We start from the raw sequence: 19,261 nt of genomic DNA, 5'->3' as shown, positions 1-19,261 counted from the left end.
TCTCAACCACTGTGCCACCAGGGAAGCCCTAATATGTGATTTTATTTTGCCTCAGAGTATTATAAATGTGATTGTTTATGTGCGTGTATATTATATGTATGTGTTTGTAAATATTTTCCTTTCCCTAAGATATTAAGTAGATAAAAAGAACATTTATAAAATTTATATACCTTATGGAGAAAAACAAAACAATAAGAACGTGTTCTCTTCCTCTTCCCTCCCCTCTAAGTGATTATCACTAGCCTGGATTTGTATTTTTTCATTCCCTTGATTTCCTTGCAGTTTACTGCATGTGTGTATCTCTAAACAATATATTGTTAAATTTGCATGTATTTAAACATTGTGTAAATGGAAAACTAGTATATGTACTCTTTTTCAACCTGTTTAACTTATTCAACATAATTTACTGAGATTTACCCATAAAGATGTGCATAGTTGTATTTCATTCATTTTCCCTGCTTAAGAGTCTTATGCTTAAAAGTCTTCTTTATATGACTACACCACTGTTTACCTGTTTAAATATTGATGTTTGTTTAGGTTGATTCCCATTTGGGGTAAGAAAGAGGTAGAAGTACTTACTTTTCCTCTCCTTTATGTGCTGAGATTTTGCAGTGACTGCATTTTCTACTTATGTTACAGAGCAGCACTTAGATGACCTTTCATCCACAGCCCTTGCTTTCAATGACTTCTTACAAATTTCTCCTACTTTGTCCTCTCAAGCCTAGGGTTGGTAACAGCTTTCCATTATTTTTAGTTTCTGAGTGCTTCAACATCACTTATTCCCTTAACCCTACCCAGCAAACACTGCTGTTTTGAATATTCTTGCACAGGTGTCCTAATACACATGTGTACACATTTCTAGGTGTCTCTTCCTGGGAGCAGAATAGCTGGGTCATAGGGTGTCTGTGTCTTTAACTATACTAGGTTAACCTGAATTTTTTTTTACCAGAGTATTTGTGTTAGTTTATACTCCTCTCTGCAGTATATAAATGGTTTGGCTGCTTCCCATTATCACCAACACTTTAACTGTCAGTTTTTAAAAATTCTTGCTGGTCTGATAGAGATGAAATTGTATATTTCATTTGTGTACCTCATTACAAATGACATTGAGTATGTTTCCCTGTATTTCTTGGCCATTAGCTTTGAATTTTCAAGTGTTCTAGTGATTCTGTTATTGATTTCTAACTTGATTACGTTTTAGTGAACTGTAATTTCATTTCCTTCAGTGTGAAAGGCAAATACTTACAATGGCCTAGAAGGTTCAATGTAATCTGAAGTCCCTATCTCTGTGATCTCACTTCCTATTACTCTCTCCCTGGCTTGTTCTGTTTCAGCCACACTGGCCTCCTGGCTGTTCCTTAAATACCTTGGGCAAATTTACCTTAAGACTTTTAAAAGCATTGTCTATTAAGGAAAATACCCATCATCCCTTCAATATGAACAATGGGACGTCTTATACAACTTCACACAAAAGGTAGCTAGAGAACCATTAAACAAGGGAGCAAACCAGAACCTCAGTTCCATAGCTTGTGTGGCATTGTTCAGGGAGACATGACTCATGAATCCATGTGTTCTAGATTTGTTTTATGTAAGCAATTTGAAACAAAGCTTATCCTGCTGAATGCATTACGTAGCTAAAGTCTCTCTTTCTAGAAAATATCATTAATCTGTTTGCCAGAAAGTCTAGTTATTAGCATATTCACAAGCAAGTTAACCCAGGCTACCTGCCATCTTTATTTCCTGGGAATGTGCCATTGGTGATGGGAGAAGAGTGAGTCCCAGGTCAGCTGCTTCATCTCCTTCCTCCTCATCACCCTTCTAGACTTGGGGGTTATCTCTCAAGCCAAGCGACTCTTCTCCATGACCTGGACAGAAAAAAAAGTGAGTCCTCATTTTTTTTCTCTTTCGGCTTCCCTGCCGGGAAATATTTTGTTTTCTTATGAAAAGGAGGACTCACAGTGGAGGGCTCTCCTTTTTTCTATGACTTGCACTTGTCCTTGACTCCTACTCTTTCAGTTCATGCGTTCTGATGGTGGTTCCCAGAACATCCTCCAGTTGCTTTCTTCAGCACTGCTCTACACTTTGGGAGGAATAGGAGTGGGTGACTTACATTCTTTTGGTTTATTTCTATTGCTGGCATTTGGCTGTTTCTAAAAGCTATTTATTAAAAGCTGCAGTATGAGCTTGGGATTATTCTCTAGTTTCAGTCTATAAAAAAATAATTGTTTCCGTCTTTACTACTTCTCTATCTTCTCCCACATTTTTCCTCCTGTTGTGGTCATTATGGAGAGAGGGCTAATATCTAGGAGGGTGGAGAGACTAGTAACTCTGTGTTTATGCTGCTTTCTTTCCCAGAAATCTCCATCAGTTTTAAATATCTTTGAATGGTGGTTTTAATTTAGTAGTACTTCAGAAACATCTTAAGCATCTGGAAGTAAGTTGCCATGTAGATATAAATTCATGAGGACAGTTGTCTCCTCCAGGTGCCATTTTGAGTTATTTATTTTCTGTTTCCCATAATGTGTAAATATTATTGTCAGTGGCTCTAACACATACCTTTATGTGTGTGTGCATTTATAGAATATATAATGAATCCATTTGTATTTATCTTTATCGTGTAAAATAATTAGTTGCTTTAAAAAACCTTGTGAATCATAAGATTTTTTTCATTTCAAGAAATTATTGAAGAAAACTATCTATACAGTAATATAATAAATCACCAATATTTAACACTTTTGCACATTTAAGCCTAGAACTATTGATTATACAGACAAATATCAAAGCACATTTGCCTCAAAAATGGTGAGTTCTATATCTTGAGAGAAGATGTGGTAATTTGTAGACTAGGTTACCTTAATTATGCATATTATGTTTATTTTTATAGAGTCATTGGAAGAATGTGAAGTACAAACTAATCTGAGAATTTGGACAGAACCACTTATGATTGAATTTAAAGAAGATAGTTTATCCTACATGGAAAAATTATGGCTTAAAAAACACAGAAGGTATTTTCTGATTTTTTGCATTATTAATAAGAAATGTGAAAGCTATTTACGATCCGTGTGTGACATGCTTTTTTGTAGCAATGTTATTTATGCACTTCACATTTGCATAAATAATTTTAAAGCAATATTAAATCCCTGTGAAGCTTCTACCGTTCTGATAAGAATTTTAATTCTATTTATGTATGTAATGTGTGATTGATTTAGGGTTTGCCTTGAGAAGTGGAAATGTGTATGTGGGAAATAAGGCACAAATATGGTATAGAGTTTAAAAATAATAGCAAAAATAATGTGATAAATGAAAGCTTACTTTGAAGAGGTAATTTTTGAGCTGTACTCTTCAGAAACTTTTAAGTTACTTTTAAAGTTACTTTTAAGTTAAGCAGACCTTTGATTTTATAGTTTTATTAATAGTATTCAAATATATTTTATTCAAAGGCTATATCATTAGATGTAGCATTTCATAAGTGGTTTAAAAGTTAAATATCAAACCAAATTGATGACTGAGTACATGTTGGAGTCATGCATAATTTTACCATGATATAAGAACCACATTGGGAGGTACCTTCAAAGGCCATGGTCTCAGTTTCCCCTATAGCAGTGCTACTCACACTTCATTGTGCCTATAAATCAGCTAGAGACTATGGCAAAATACAGATTCTTCTTCGGTAGGTATGGGTGGAGCCTGAGATTTTGCATTTCTGAATTTCTGATAGCTCCCATGTGATACTGCCGTGGGTAATGCTAGTCTCTGAACCACATTTTGAGGAGCAGGGTGTTAGAAAACCTGTCTAGAATGTACCTGAGGAGTGGTTTTCGAGCCCTTGCTTCATTCACTTCCAGTCATACAAAACCATCTCCCGAGATGACCCACTCCATCCTTGGAACATTCTGTCTCCTATGATATCTCCTAGTGAGCTGCAGTTTTTTCTGACTAGTTGCTAACTTGGTCCTAATTCTACCAATTAAACCAATACTGAGCCAATTGAATCTCTCCTCTTCATGGTATCCCTTCATATTTTTAAAAATCAGCCCTCATGACTTCCTTGAAGCTTCTGTTTGACAGGTTACCATCTGCCCCCACACCCCTTCAGCTGTTTTTCATGGGCAGATTTCTTTTCTTTTAATTTTTTTTTTTAATTTTGAAATAAGACATGCAATCAAGAGTTGCAAAACAACATGAAGAATTTCCACTTGCATTCATTCAGCTTTTCTAATGGTAACATCTTATATAATCATAGTGCATGTATCAACACCAAGAAATTAACATTAGTACAATATAAATCACTAAACTACACACTTTATTTGGATTTCACCAGTTTTTGTCACTAACGTCCTTATTCTGTTTCAGCATTCAATTCGGGATCTCACATTGCAGTTTTGTCCTATCTCCTTATCCATTGCAATTCCTCAGTCTTCCCTTGTCTTCATGACCTGGACATGAGTACTTGCTGGGTATTTCATAGAATATACTCAGTGTGGGTCTATCTGGTGTTTTTTTGTAATTAGATTGAGGTTGTGCATTTTGAGGAAGAATGCCACAGAGAGGGTGCACCCTTCTCAGTGCATGATATCACCCGATCATACTATCAGTATATCTCATCACCTGGATGTTAACCTTGAACACATGGTTAATGTGGTACTCACCAAGGTTCCCTGCTGCAAAACCACTCTTTTCCTTTCATAATTAACATTGTGGTCTGTTCAAGCTGTCAGAATACCATAGACTGGGTGGTTTATAAACAACACACATTTATTTTTCACAGTTCTTAAGGGTGGGAAGTTAAGATCAAGGTGCCAGCAGACTTGGTGACTGGAGAGACCCAGCTTCTTGGTTCATAGAGGGCTGTCTTCTCACTGTGTCCTCACAGGGCAGAAGGGGTGAGAGGTCTCTCTTGGGGAGAGACTAATCCCATTCATGGGGGTGCTACCCTCTTGACCTAATCACCTCCCAAAGGCTCACCACCTAATACCATCACCTTGGAGGTTAGAATTTCAACATATGAATTTTGTGGGGACACAAACATTCAGAAGAGAGCTTTCTGCTCCTTGCCCTCCACCAGTTTATGTCCTGCTCGCATGCAAAATATGTTCATTCTATCCCAATAGCTCCAAAAGTCTTAACTCCTTCCATCATCAACTCAAAATTCTGAAGTCTTAATTCTAAAGTCTTATCTAAGTATCATCTAAATCAGATATGGGTGAAATTCAATGTCTGATTCATTCTGAGACAAATTGCTCTCTAACTGTGAACGTATGAAATCAAACACGTTCTGTGCTTCCAAAATACAAAAGTGGGACAGGCATAGGATAGATATTCCCATTCTAAAAGGAAAAAATTGGAAATAAAAAAGAAGTAACATGTCCTGAGCAAGTCTGAAACCTAACAGGGCAAATGCTATTAGACCTTAAATCTTGAGAGTATCCTCTGCTGTCCAGGCCCACTGGGATAGAAGCCCCACTTCTGGACACACTGAGGCAGCAGTTCTGCCCCGAGCTTTGCCTGGCAGGGGCTGGGCCCCCAAGGCTCTGGTTGGCTCTGCCCTGTGGCTTTGAGTGGCCCCATTCCTAAGATGGCTCTGAGCTCTGTGACTCCCTGGGCTTGAATTGTGTGGCTGGTCTAGTCTGGGGTCACAAGGGCAGCCTTGCCCCCAGGGATTTACTGGGCTGTTGCTCCAACGGGGCTCTCTGTGACGGGAGAGATATTAGCCCTGATGACTTCTGAATTGCCTTTGGGATCATTCTTCCATTGTCTTGGATAATAGGTCATATCTTCTGTTTAGATGGCTAACTGATCTCCCTGTGAGATGATCCTTTGGCCATATACTTCCTATTCTCTCCTGTATAGGTTGTGCCATACTTTCCAATATAAATATAAATAGGCTGAGAATGTTCCAAATCTTTAAGTTTTGCTTCTCTTTTGATTAATTCTGTCTTTAATTCATTTCTCTCTTCCTTGCATTTTGTTATGAGCAGTCATGAGAAACCAGACCTCTCCAACACTTTGCTTAGAAATTGCCTCGGCCATATGTCTAATTTCATTACTCACAAGTTCTACCTTCCATAAAACACTAGGACATGAATGCAATTCAGCTAAGCTCTTTGCCACTTTATTAGCAAGGATTGCCTTTCCTCCATTGTATGATAAATTGTTCCTTACTTCCATCTGATACCTCATCAAAATGGCATTTACCATCCATATTACTACTGACATTCTATTCAGGATTACTTCGGTATTCTTTAAGACTATTGAAGCTTTTTCTTCAGCTCTCTCTTTTTTTTGAGCCCTTACCAGAATTGTCTTTAAAGGTCTATTAATAGCAATGTAGCCTTTTCCTAGCATGAACTTCAGACCTCTTCCAGCCTTTACTAATTAGCCAGCTCCAAAGCTGCTTTCACATTTTAAGGAATTTTATAGCAGCACCCCACTTCTGGTACCCATTTCTGTCTTTGTCCATTTGGGATGTTATAACAGAATACCATAGACTGGATGGCTTATAAAAACCAAACATTTATTTCTCAGTGTTCCTGCGGTTAGGAAGTCCCAGATCAAGACACCAGCAGATTCAGAGTCTGGTGATGGCCTGCTTCCTGGTTCATAGGAGAAATCTTTTCATGGTGTCTTCGCAGGGCTCTCATGAGCCTCTTCTATAAAGGTGCTAATCCCATGTGGGGACTCTGCCTTCATGACTTAATCACCTCCCAAAGGCCTCATCTCTTAATGCCATCACACTGAGTGTTAGAATTTCAACATATGAATTGGGTGGGGGGGGGACTTAATCACATCACAGTAATAAATATTTTAGGGGAGATACTTTGAGATGATGCAAAATTCTGTTTTTCTTTAAACTTTCATCTACTAATTTTAGCATTTGTCAGTGGATTTTGCCTGTAGCAGTTATTACTCTGCTGCTCTAGTGGGGATTTTCTATTTCCTCTATTCCTTCTACATTTATTAATTGGAATTCTTCAAGGAAGAATATCTCTTTTCCCACTTTGGTTTATTTATTCAATTGTTTATTTATGTGGACTCATGGATATTTATTTTATTTTGGATTAATAGCCAATACGACTGTCATTTATTTTTTGACTCAAGTTCCTGCTTTGATCATTGAGAACTCCTTCAGGTTGACTTCTCGCTCCTTTCAATACGTTCTTGCCATTTTTTGTTTGTTGGTTGGTTTGCGTTGAACATCTCTTTATTTTTCTAGCAACTGAGATGCATTTTCCTGTCCTAACCCGGGAATCATTTTTCCAAGGAAACCTGATTCCTTTTACTGGAGACTGTTATTCAGAAACCAAGATCTCAACTTAGGTGTGCACCTTGCTACTCAGGAGTCACAGATCCTAGGTTTTCTCAGAGAACATCTAGGAGATACATGTATATATACTAACCCAGGATACACACACAACTAAATTTACTTCTGTACCTGTCTACCTGGATATCTATTAAAGTAAACATGAGTTCATATTCATACATCCAAGCCAACATCAACTGGTTCATTTACATTCTCCCTTTGCTTATTTGTGGTTTCTTTCACCTGCAGTGAGAATCCTGGCTCTCAGTATCTATAATATATTTATTAATTTATCACCCTTAATATATGTGTAAAGTAGTTTCAGAATCTCTAACTAATTTCACTGTGAGAAACAAATTTACCAATTAGAGTACACTGTGTATAGTGCTTTCTACAGTATCCAGTCAAAATCTTGTTTTCCAAAGTTGCTTAGGCCATGGCACTCATTACTTTCCCATCTCCTTTAGAGTGGTTCTACCACTCTTTGGGGTATGCCCATATCCTGAGTACTTTTTAAAATTTGAATAAACTTGCGTACAGTTCTGTGGGCTTTTGCCAATGCCTAGAGCCATGTGTTCACCACAGTACTGAAGAATACAGTTCCATCACCCCATAATCCCTCATGCTTCCTCTTTCTTTAGTCAACCCTTCTTCCTCAACCCATGACAACTATTGGTCTGTTTCCATCCTTATACATTTGCCTTTTTCTGAATGTCATGTAAATTAAATCATAAACTATGTAGCTTTTTGCATCCTTCATTTAGCAAAATGCATTTAAGATTCAACCATGTTCTTGAGTGAATCGAAGTCTGTTCCTTTTTATGGTAGAGTAGTATTTCATAATCATGGTATATATTTTATCCATTCATCTGTTAAACAACATCCTGCTGGTTTCTAGTTTTGGGCAATTATGACTAAATCTATTATAAACATTTGCATATAGGTTTTTGTTTGAATATAAGTTTTTAATTCCCTGGGTAAATACCTGGACCGGGATGGCTGAGTTATATGGTAAATATATGTTTATCTTGATGAGAAACTGCCAAACTGTTTCCAAAGTGACTGAATAGTTTTGCATTTTTTTCTGTAATGTGTGAGAGTTCCAGTTGCTCCACATCCTTGCCAGTGCCTGGTATTCTCAGGTTATTTTTTCTTTTGACGGTTGTTTTAACAGGTGTGTAGTTATATCCCATTGTGGTTTACGTGGCAGGATTTTAAGTTCATACATAGACTATTCTGGTTATTCCTATGTAACTATTGTCCAAGTTGTCTGTATCTCTTTTAAAGTATTATGTCCATAACAGTCTTTCAGGTATGAAACTTAGTAGTGTATATCTGTCAATTGCCTCTTTCTAGCTTAGGAATTAGTACATAAAAGTAATCCCAAGGTCACTTATCTTTTTTAGTGGCTGCCTTTCAAGGCCCTTCACACTGAGTTTCCTATACAGTAAAAGAAGAACACTTTTGTTAAATGACTGACTTCATTTCTGCCTATAATTTTCATACTTCATAAAAGGCTTAACAGGCTTATAAATATATGTTCTATTGCATTTTGTTTTTATATCACTTTCCTGATTTGGATAGTAATGATTTTTGTATATTACCTGCCAATACGTAAGTGTTGATACACCTTAATAGCAATCTTAATATCTCCAGTGGTTCTTTTTGTTGTAGTTGAGATAACATTGGTTTATAACATTATATATATGTTTCATGTGTGCAGATTATATTTCACACTGCAACCTGCTCACATATACACTGCACCCTGCTCACGACCAAAAGTTTAGTTTCCATTCGTTACTGTGCAGTTGACCACCTCTACTCATTTTGCCCTCTTCTACTCCCCTTCCCCTCTGGTAACCACTAATCTGTTCTCTGTATTAATGTGTTTGTTTTTGTTTTGTTTTGTTTGTTTATTTTTGATTTTTTTATATTTCACTTATGAGTGAAATCATTTGTCTTTCTCTGACATTTTTCCACTTATACTATCAAGGTCTATCTATGTTGTCACAAATGTTAAGATTTTATGTTTGCTTATAGCCAAGTAGTATTCCATAGTGTGTGTGTGTGTGTGTGTGTGTGTGTGTGTGTGTGTGTGTGTGTGTGTGTATAACCACATTTTTATCCATTCATCTGTTGCTGGGCACTTGGGTTGTTTCCATATCCTGGCTACTGTAAATAAAGCTGCAAAGGGGTACATATATCTTTTCAAATTATTATTTTCATTTTCTTCAGATAAATACCCAGAAATGGAATAGCTAGATCATATGGTAGTTCTATTCTTAATTTTTTGAGGAATCTCCATACTGTTTTCCATAGTGGCTACACCAAATTACATTCCCACTAACAGTGTATAAAGTTCCCTTTTCTCCATATCTTCTCCAACATTTGCTATTCCTTTGTGACGATGGCCATTCTAGCAGGTGTGAGGTGATATCTCATTGTGGTTTTCATTTGCATTTCCCTAATAATTAGTGATGTTGAACACCTTTTCATGTGCCTGTTGGCCATCTGTATGTCTTCTTTGGAAAAATGTCTATTCAGATCCTCTGCCGATTTTTAATTGGGTTCTTTGGGATTTTTGTTGTTGATTTATATATCTTAGATATTACTTAGATATTAGTTCCTTATTAAATATATGATTTGCAAATATCTTCTCATTTGGTAGGCTGTCTTTTCATTTTGTTGATGGTCCCCTTTGCTGTGCAGACGCTTTTTAGTTTGATGTAGTCCCACTGGTTTATTTTCTCTTTTGTTTCTAGTGGATCTTCTAAATGCTAGGAAAGTTTCATGAAAGAGATCATACAATTTGGATTTAGAGTATTTTAAGGGTGGATATTTAAAAATTAGCTGGTATTTCTACTCCAGTTCCCCTACTCTTTTTATTATATGTACTTCTCAGTTCTAGCTGATCATCAGAAGCATGGGGGGAGGTTTTTAGAATGCTGATTTCTCCTCCTGGCCCCAGACAGACCTAAAAATCAGTGTTTTTAAGGATGGGTATGAGACTCTGCATTCAAAAAGATCTTCTCTGGTGATTCTGATGCAAACAGCCTAACACTGATTCACAGTGTTAGAACCATTCATCACAAGAATGATTTGGTCAATTTGGTTTCCCCAAATGAATTGGTCAATGCTCAATACATATTTGTTTAAATTTTAAAAGAGGAAAATCTGATGAGGTAATCCTATTCTAAAGCATATGTCATCTTTTATTTATGTGGCTTGATCTTTTGACAAAGCAATTGTGTTAGGGTCCCAATCCAGAATGTAGAGTTAGTTTATTGACTAAGTAGTTGTTTGCTCATGGGCAAATCACTTTAATTCTCTTGGTCCAAATTTTATCACCTGAAAAACATTGAGTTTGGAATAAATAATCTAAGGGACCCCTTCAGCTCCAGTGCTCTATTAACTAGACTCTCTAAGTCTTTGGTTCAGGGCTTTCCTCCTAAAATTAGGTAAGTTTTCACTTCATGAAGGAGTATCTGGATATTAGTACATTTATGTGTATCAGTGATTGAATTTTTAGTACAGTATATCTATGTCAAACTGGAAAGAGGCTGGTGACCAGATGCTAGTTTGTCTTTGAACTTTACTCTTTAATATTTTCCATCATTTAATTAAATTTTGGATGTAAGATGACATGCTCTTCAAAGCTGGATAATATATAAATATTTTGGAGTGTTCTGATATATACATTACATATACTGGGGAAATGCACATAGTCACAGTTTGCCAGGAGATCATTAAATTTTTAGTACCTTTGCAAATTGTGAGAGAGGCAATATAGAGTAATGATTAAGAACATGGGCTTAGGGAGGCAGACTGCTTGAGTTCAAATTGTCTTTGCTGCATTTACTACCTGAATGACAGAACAAGTTGGTTTACTTCTTTGTGCTTTAATTTTCTCATCAAACTTAGATAATATTAGCACCTATTTAATATTCCTGTTAAGATTCAGTACCCCAAATTGTTTAGAACATAGCCTGGTACATTTTTTGTATTATTGTCACCAGCTAATATTATTAAGAAGGCCCTGACTTTTATATGGGGACTCAATGAGCATGCATAATCTAGAAGAGCTGTGCGGTTTAAGGGCAGTTAAAAAGTGACTCCCTTCCCCATTGTTTGGGACTATCCTTTGGAACCAAATGCACAAGGCCTCTAAGAATTCCTGTGCTTCATTGCCTTGTATGTGAGACAGGCCACATCAGACCTCATTGTTAATTAGATAATAGATGCTACAGCCGGAACACCTCACATTCTTATCGTGGAAGCCTATTTTATTATGCGACTGACTTGGTGGAAGTTCAGAAAAATGTCTTCAGTTCTCTTAGAACTTATCAACATAATGCCAAGTCTGTGAGATACAACACACATTTGTAAATTAGCTTTTTAAACAGTGTGATATGTTTCATGGATTCCATGTGTTTTTTTGCAAAAATACTGAATTCTATCATAACTTTGCTTTTCATCCTAAAGGAAAAACAATAAGATATGAAATTAAAAACGTGTGATGTTAATTTGATTTATAAAATTATTTTAGTAGATTAAGATTATGTTATACAGTTGTACTTTTCTTCTGTGAATTAGAGGTATGGCTATGGTTTTCATTATTAATTTTGTAGACTCACTTGTTTGTGAAATAAATCAAGATCTTGTCTGGAGAAATTTCAGATAATGTACTTTAGGCTTTTAATTGCTTCTTTCTTGTTTTGTAGAACTCCACAGGAGCAACTTCAAAACATGCTAGTGGACACCTTTATACCTCAGTGTAAAACCGGTAGTGAGGCACAGTGTTCTCAGAATGAAAATGATGAAGATAGTGATGGTTAGTTCAGCCTTAATTAGATATTTTCAAATTTACTATTTCAAATTATATACACTGAGCATTAATCAGCATCTGCTTTTCATTTTCTTTACTGTATCATTCTCAACTGCACTGTGTACACTTTATCTCCAGATCAAAATCATGCACACTCTCCTTGCCATTCTCTAGATTTACTTTGCCTTAGTTTAAATAGTTTCATTTAAAAATCGAATGTTAAGTAAATGTGTATTTTACTTGAACTGGGAAAATTGACAGTATTTATTCCTTTGTGTGGATGCACAGGAGAACATTCTTCTTCTATTGTTGCCTATGTTATTTGAAGATGAATTATCAGGTAAGGTATATGCTTTGATGATATTATTTTTAATCTTATTTTCTAGCTGAAGATATCAAAATACAACCCCCAGCTCTTTTTCTGCCAGTAGAAGAATTAAACAGAGAGAGACCTGAACCATCTCTAAAAATAGTCGAACTGGATGATGTAAGTTCATAATGACCACTCATATTACTTAACAAACAGGAAATTCATAACATACAGTTAAAACTACATGTTATTTTCAACAAGATTTCTTGTTGAAATAAATTTACAAGTATATAACAAGTATTATAAATTTACAAGTATTTGAATTTAAATATGCTGACAGGAATACAACAGACTATTATTTTAATGTAGACAGTAAATTTGTGAGCTAAATTGGTATTGTGTCATAGTATGGGAGATGAGAAGACGTTTCACTCTTTTAACTTGTAGAAATGTAGTTTAGTGTTTGTTTTATTTAGTTCTCTGTGTTATCAGGCTTTTTAACAAAGACTATTCTCATTATATGATATTTATTTAATAAAATTTGTATAAATTTAGTTTGTTGAATGTCATTTAATATTTTCTATTTAAAGGAAAAATAGTATTAAGATTTAAGGGATTTAGTATAATAATAAATTGAATACAAACCTCCAGAAGACACCAGGTAGAATAAGCTGCAGCTAGAGCCAGTCAGAGCTAGAGCTCCAGGCTGAAGGGTTAAGTTGTGATAAACTCAGTGCATTTCTGACTTTCTAGTCCTCTAGTAGCTGAGTATACCCCCTGTCCTCAATGTTGCTCTTACTATGGTTGTCACAGAGAAAGACTACAATGAGGAAGTACCTTTTCAAGTACTACTTTCTTCTTGAGGTTAATAGCTTCTGCTCTGTGTGTGTGTGTGTGTGTGTGTGTGTGTGTGTGTGTGTGTATGTATGCCTGGCAACATTTTTATTTCTGCTCTGGATAAATTGAAGATTCTGAACAAATAAATACATACATGCATGTGTATTTGTGTGTGCTCTTCATTAAATTGTTGATGCATATGGTATGACATGCTGGCCAGAGAATGAAAAACATCTTAATCACTGATCTACTTGGCACTTAGTAGTTACAAAATAAAACCTAAGTTGTTATATTTGGTTCTGGGTGTGATAGTAGTGATAAATGTACTGACACAGCAAAAGCCCTCAGCAAATATCTGTTGAATTTGTTTAGTTCTCCTAGAACTAATGCTCTATGGCATATAGTCAGAGAGCTCATGACATTTCTTTGTGAGAAAAAAAATTCTCTAAATATTATGCACAAATTAGCTGGTTAATGTATTATGAATTTGTTGAACATACTAATATTATACAACATGCGTTTAATAAGACTGATGAAGCAGAATTTGAAGAACCGGGAAATGTCGTGCCTTACAAAGTTGAGTTAGCAGATGCAGACAGTCAACAAAGGTAAGATCTTTCTAATTCACTTTTGATACTTACTAAAAACTCACCAAAAATTAACTATCTCTTGAGAAATTCACAACATAAAAAAAATGTGACTTTAATGTTAGAATATATTTTATTTAAGCCATGTTTAAATTTGGGTACAATATTGCTAATATTTATCAGCATTCAGTAATTAGAAAATTATCTATAATGATATATTTATACTCTTACCTAATATCTGGATTATTTAATAGATGCTTCTGTATTTAGGAATTGTTATTATTTGAAATGGCCTCCCAAGTCATATATTTCATATGAACTTCCTTACTTTCTCCAAAGATACTCTTTGGATTTTTCTTCAGTTTGTTATGAACCCTAAATAAAAACAGGTACGTTAATAAGTTGAGAGACAAGAAAATCCCCCAAACTGTAGATTACTTCCTAGGTAGATTTTACTGTGTGATAAATTAAATAATGAATTATAATGATTCAGCTTGTAAATTTTTTTTAGAATTTTGTCATTTCCAAATGAAAAATAATATCTAGCTGTATCTGTTAGTAATGCTAAAAATTATTCTAAGTCCTCTTTGCTGTTGAAACTTTAGCTAGGATTTCACATGTTTTGACTACAAAGCATTAAGTTGGGTAAACAGCAGAATGAAGTTCCTATTAAGTAGCCCCTACACCGATTCTTTGTTTATAATGTTCAGATCACCTTAGGCCCCTGTCAGCACTTTGGAGCAGCAGTGGGCCTAAGTGATGCCCTCAGACCTGAAAAGCCCCACGTTTGGACACATAGACCCAGATATTTAGCAGCAAATGTGCTTTTGGCAGGAGACAACCTTATGGTCAGTATATAAGAGGTTTATATGCACTACTGTATCCCTAAGGAAATGGATTTCTACTCTCAAACTTGATTCTTTTATATATCTTATCACAAGTCTTTACTTTGACCTCCATGTTAGACAAGGCAGAGAAAGTTACTGATTACAGTTTGGCAATAGTTTTGCATCTTGGGTTTGGAGGTGCCCATAGAGCGTCTTTTCTAAGAGTCATAAAGCATCATAAGTGACACAAGAGGACCTTTTTGGTTAAGCATAATCCATGAGTTTTTATGATGGTACTATGTAGAGCTTACATAAGGCTATGTAAGGCTTTTGAACCTACACCACATAAGGCTTTTGAACTCATATAGTTCATGGTGAACAAATAAAAAGTTTATTTAAGCAATAAAACCTTGATTTCATGAGCTTGATGAGACTGAAAGATAACTCTCCATTTTTAGAAGAAAGACCATGAGAAACCAAACTTATTTCAGAATTTTTTTTTTTTTTTTTTTGTGGTACGCGGGCCTCTCACTGTTGTGGCCTCTCCCGTTGCGGAGCACAGGCTCCGGACGCGCAGGCTCAGTGGCCATGGCTCACGGGCCCAGCCACTCCGCGGCATGTGGGATCCTCCCGGACCGGGGCACGAACCCGTGTCCCCTGCATCGGCAGGCAGACTCTCAACCACTGCACCACCAGGGAAGCCCCTATTTCAGAATATTTTTAACAAGAAACTGTCAATTAAAAATTTGTAGTTAAATCAGGTTTGTCCCAGTTGCCTATTTCTTTTAAATTCATAATACTGTTTAGTTACTTGTAGTTCAGAATTGTCCACAGTACGTTGAAGCAAATATTAAATTAATGTGAATAACCCTATTCCCTTAAGGTTTTACTGTATTTATTTTAATAAGCTGGGTCTTTTAACTTTTTTATATATAATTTCTTTCAACTCTATTCTTTTGCTTGTCCCTAAACATGAAAGTTGCACATTTCATGATTATCAGAATACTTTTCTATATGAAAATGACATCCATCAACATCATATTTTCACCAAGGGAAAAACACACCTCTTACATCTTCATCTGAGCAACAACACTTCTTATTGTAAAGATAACTCAAAAGGTAACTTTTTTTGTTGTTGCTTAATATTATTAATGGTGAATGTTAGTAACTTAATAAAACCAATAGGTATTGCAGTATGTAAAAGCTTTGCCTATTTTGCTGTTCATTTTAAACCCAGAAGATTTAGTCCTCAGGAGAAAATTGGTTGAAAATACATAATTTTCTATCAAATATTCTTTTTGGTCAATGGACAATGGTATTTGTATTCAGAGGAAAAAGCAGCCGGTATAGGACTACTCTAAAAGTTATTATGGACTGAGCTAGCATTTAAAGGATTACATAGATGGGCTTTTAGTGACAAAAGTCTGATTGACACTCTTTTGTCCTCCCTCCCTTGCACTAAATCTTTTCCTAAAATATTTAAGTTTGTGTAAAGTTTCACATTAGTGATAAAACCAAAACAAATCATCTGTTTATATATCTACATTGTTATTACTAGTAGTACCCTTGGGATCTATCGATTAGAATACTGTGTGCTAATGTCTGGTTTTAATTTCTAGATGCTGAGATCATCATTTAAAGACAGTCATAGCAAAGCATCCTGGCCTGCGAGTCAGGTTTTGTTTTCATTTCTGCCTTATATTGCTGTGTGACCTTGAACATGTCACTTCCTTTCTTAGATCTCACTTTCCGAAACTAAAATATGGGAACTAGATTATTTCTAATCTGCTTTTATCTACTTAGGATTTTATATTATCTACTTAGGATTTTCAGAAAAACCAATAAATATATCTTATGTGAAGAATTTTAGAGATGCCAGAGATCATTATTTAAAGTGACTAGTTGTAAAACTGATGATTACCTTTTCATTGGGAAACAGATGGTAGAGAGCAATGATTTGTAGTCATCATGCTGGTTTTAACATTTTCAGCTACGAAGCCTCTAAATCATATGACAATGAACGATACCCACGTGGGAATTTAGGACATTACAGGGCTCCAGGTCTAAGCCAGAAGGTATTTTTAACCTACCTGGAGCATGGAGTTCCAATTGCCTTTGGGAAAATGCTGAATACAAATGCCCATTAAGTGTTACTTTAAAGATACTTAATTTATTTGAATAGACTTTATTTTTTAGAGCAGTTTTAGGTTCATAGGAAAATTGAGCATAAAGTACAGAGTTTCCATATACCCTCAGACTCCACAAACTCCTATCTTCTTCCACTATCAGCATCCCAAACCAGAGTAGTACAAATTACTTAACAATACTTTGTTAAAATCAATGAACATAGACACATCATTTTTACCCAGAATCCACAGTTTACATTAGGGTTCACTCTTGGTGTTGTACGTTCTCGGGGTTTGGACAAATGTATAATGACTTGTATCCAACATTATAGAATAATACAAAGTAGGTTCAGTGCCCGAAAAATCCTCTGTGCTCTGCCTTTTCACACAAACTTCCCTGCTAACACTTGGCAATCACCAATCTTTTTACTGTCTCCAGTTTTGCCTTTTCCAGAATGTCATATAGCTGAAATCATACAATAGTCTTTTCAGATTGGCTTCTTTTACTTAATAATATGTATTTAAAGGTGCCCCGGATAGCTCACTTCTTTTTAGTGCTGAATAATATTCCATTGTCTGAATGTACCACAATTTATTTATACATTCACTTATTAAAGAACATCGTGGTTGCTTTCAAGTTTTGGCAGTTATGAATAAACCTGTTATAAAAATCCATGTTTGAGTTTTTGTTTGGACATAAGTTTTTAACTCATTTCGGTAAATACCAAGGAGCACAGTTGTTGGTAAGAGTATGTTTAATTTTGTAAGAAACCACCAAACTGTCTTTCAAATTGACTTTACCACTTTTCATTCCCACCAACAGCAAATGAGTCTTCCTGTTTTTCAAACCCTTGCCAATATTTGGCATTGTCAGTGTTTTGGATTTTTGCCATCCTAATAATTGTATAGTGGTATCTCGTTTTAATTTGAAATTCTCTAATGATATATGATGTTGAGCATCTTTTCATATGCTTATTTGCCATATATATCTTCTTTGATGAGGTGTCTGTTAAGGCCTTTTGCCCATTTTTTAATTGGGTTGTCTGTTTTCTTACTGTTGAAAATTTTAGAGTTCTTTTGTATATTTTGGATAATAGTATTTTTATGTATGTGTTTTGCAAATATTTTCTCCAAATATTTGGCTTGTCTTCTCATTCTCTTAGCAGTGTCTTTCACAGAACAGAGGTCTTTAATTTTAATGAAGTCCAGCTTATCAATTATTTCTTCCATGGATCCTGCCTTTTGTGTTGTATTTTAAAATGTCATAACCATAACCAAGATTGTCTGGATTTTCTCCTATCTTCTAGGAGTTTTACAGTTTTGCATTTTACATTTAGGTTTATCATTCATTTTGAGTTAATTTTTGTGAAGAGTGTAAGGTCTGTGTCCAGATTTATTTGGGGACGTGTGGATGTCCACTTGTTCCAACACCATTTGTTGAAAAGACTATCTTTTCTCCACTGTATTGCTGTTACTCTTTTGTCAAGGATCAGTTGCCTATATTTAAGTGAATCTGTTTATGGATTCTCCATTCTGTTCCATTGATCTATTTTTATATTTTTGCTAATACCACTTTGTCTGGATTACTATAGCTGTGTGATAATTTTCAAAGTTGGATAGTGTCAATCATTCAATATTGTGTTGCCTATTCTGGGTCTTTGCCTCTCCATATAAATTTTAAAATCACTTTGTCAATATATATAAAATAACTTGCTGGGATTTTGATAGGGGTTGCATTGAATCTTTAGATGAAATTGGGAAGAACTGACATCTTGACAAATTGAGTCTTCTTATCCATGAATATGAACTAGCCCTTCACTTATTTAGTTTTTTGATTTCTTTCCTCAGAGGTTTCTAGTTTTCCTCATGTAGATCTTACATTTTTTTAAGATTTATACCTAAGTATTTCAATTTTTTGTGTGCTAATGTAAATGGTATTGTGTTATTAATTTTAAATTCCACTTGTTCATGTTGGTGTGTAGGAAAGCAATTGACTTTTGTATGTTGACCTTATATCCTGCAACCATTCAATAATCACTTAATAATTCCAGAAGTTTTTGGTCAGCTCTTTTGGATCTATACATAGACAATCATCTAATCTGTGAACAAAATCAAATTTATTTCTTCCTTCCCAATCTGTACACCTTTTACTTCCTTTTCTTGTCTTACTGAATTAGCTAGGGCTTCCAGTACAATGTTGAAAAGAAGTGGTAAGAGTGGACATCTTTATCTCGTTCCTGATATTAGAGATAAAGCTTTTAGTTTCTTATCATTAATTATGATATTAACTGTAGTTTTTTTTTTAGGTAGTCTTTATTAAGTTGAGGAAATTCCCCTTTATTTATAGTATGCTGAGAGTTTTTATCATGAATGAGTGTTGGATTTTGTTGAATGCTTTTTCTGCATCTATTGATATGATCCTGTGATTTTTCTTCTTTATCCTGTTGAT

The 19,261-nt window shown here is 35.2% G+C and overlaps 1 protein-coding gene across 1 annotated transcript in view; it reads left to right on the top strand.

Annotated features, from left to right (window-relative positions):
- The window catches only part of ZBBX (zinc finger B-box domain containing), a 112,470-nt gene that overhangs the window by 70,101 nt on the left and 23,108 nt on the right, over positions 1 to 19,261 (top strand). Inside the window, exons 10-14 of the mRNA XM_067737959.1 lie at positions 2,885 to 3,005; positions 12,022 to 12,131; positions 12,512 to 12,612; positions 13,801 to 13,880; positions 15,666 to 15,805. Of these exons, the coding sequence (XP_067594060.1) occupies positions 2,885 to 3,005; positions 12,022 to 12,131; positions 12,512 to 12,612; positions 13,801 to 13,880; positions 15,666 to 15,805 (552 nt within the window). The remainder of the gene's footprint in view (positions 1 to 2,884; positions 3,006 to 12,021; positions 12,132 to 12,511; positions 12,613 to 13,800; positions 13,881 to 15,665; positions 15,806 to 19,261) is intronic.

Source organism: Pseudorca crassidens, chromosome 5, assembly GCF_039906515.1.
Source record: "Pseudorca crassidens isolate mPseCra1 chromosome 5, mPseCra1.hap1, whole genome shotgun sequence".
In the NCBI taxonomy this organism is placed as follows: domain Eukaryota; kingdom Metazoa; phylum Chordata; class Mammalia; order Artiodactyla; family Delphinidae; genus Pseudorca; species Pseudorca crassidens.
The sequence above is the reverse complement of the archived record's forward strand: the minus strand, read 5'-3'. Positions and strand labels throughout refer to the sequence as shown.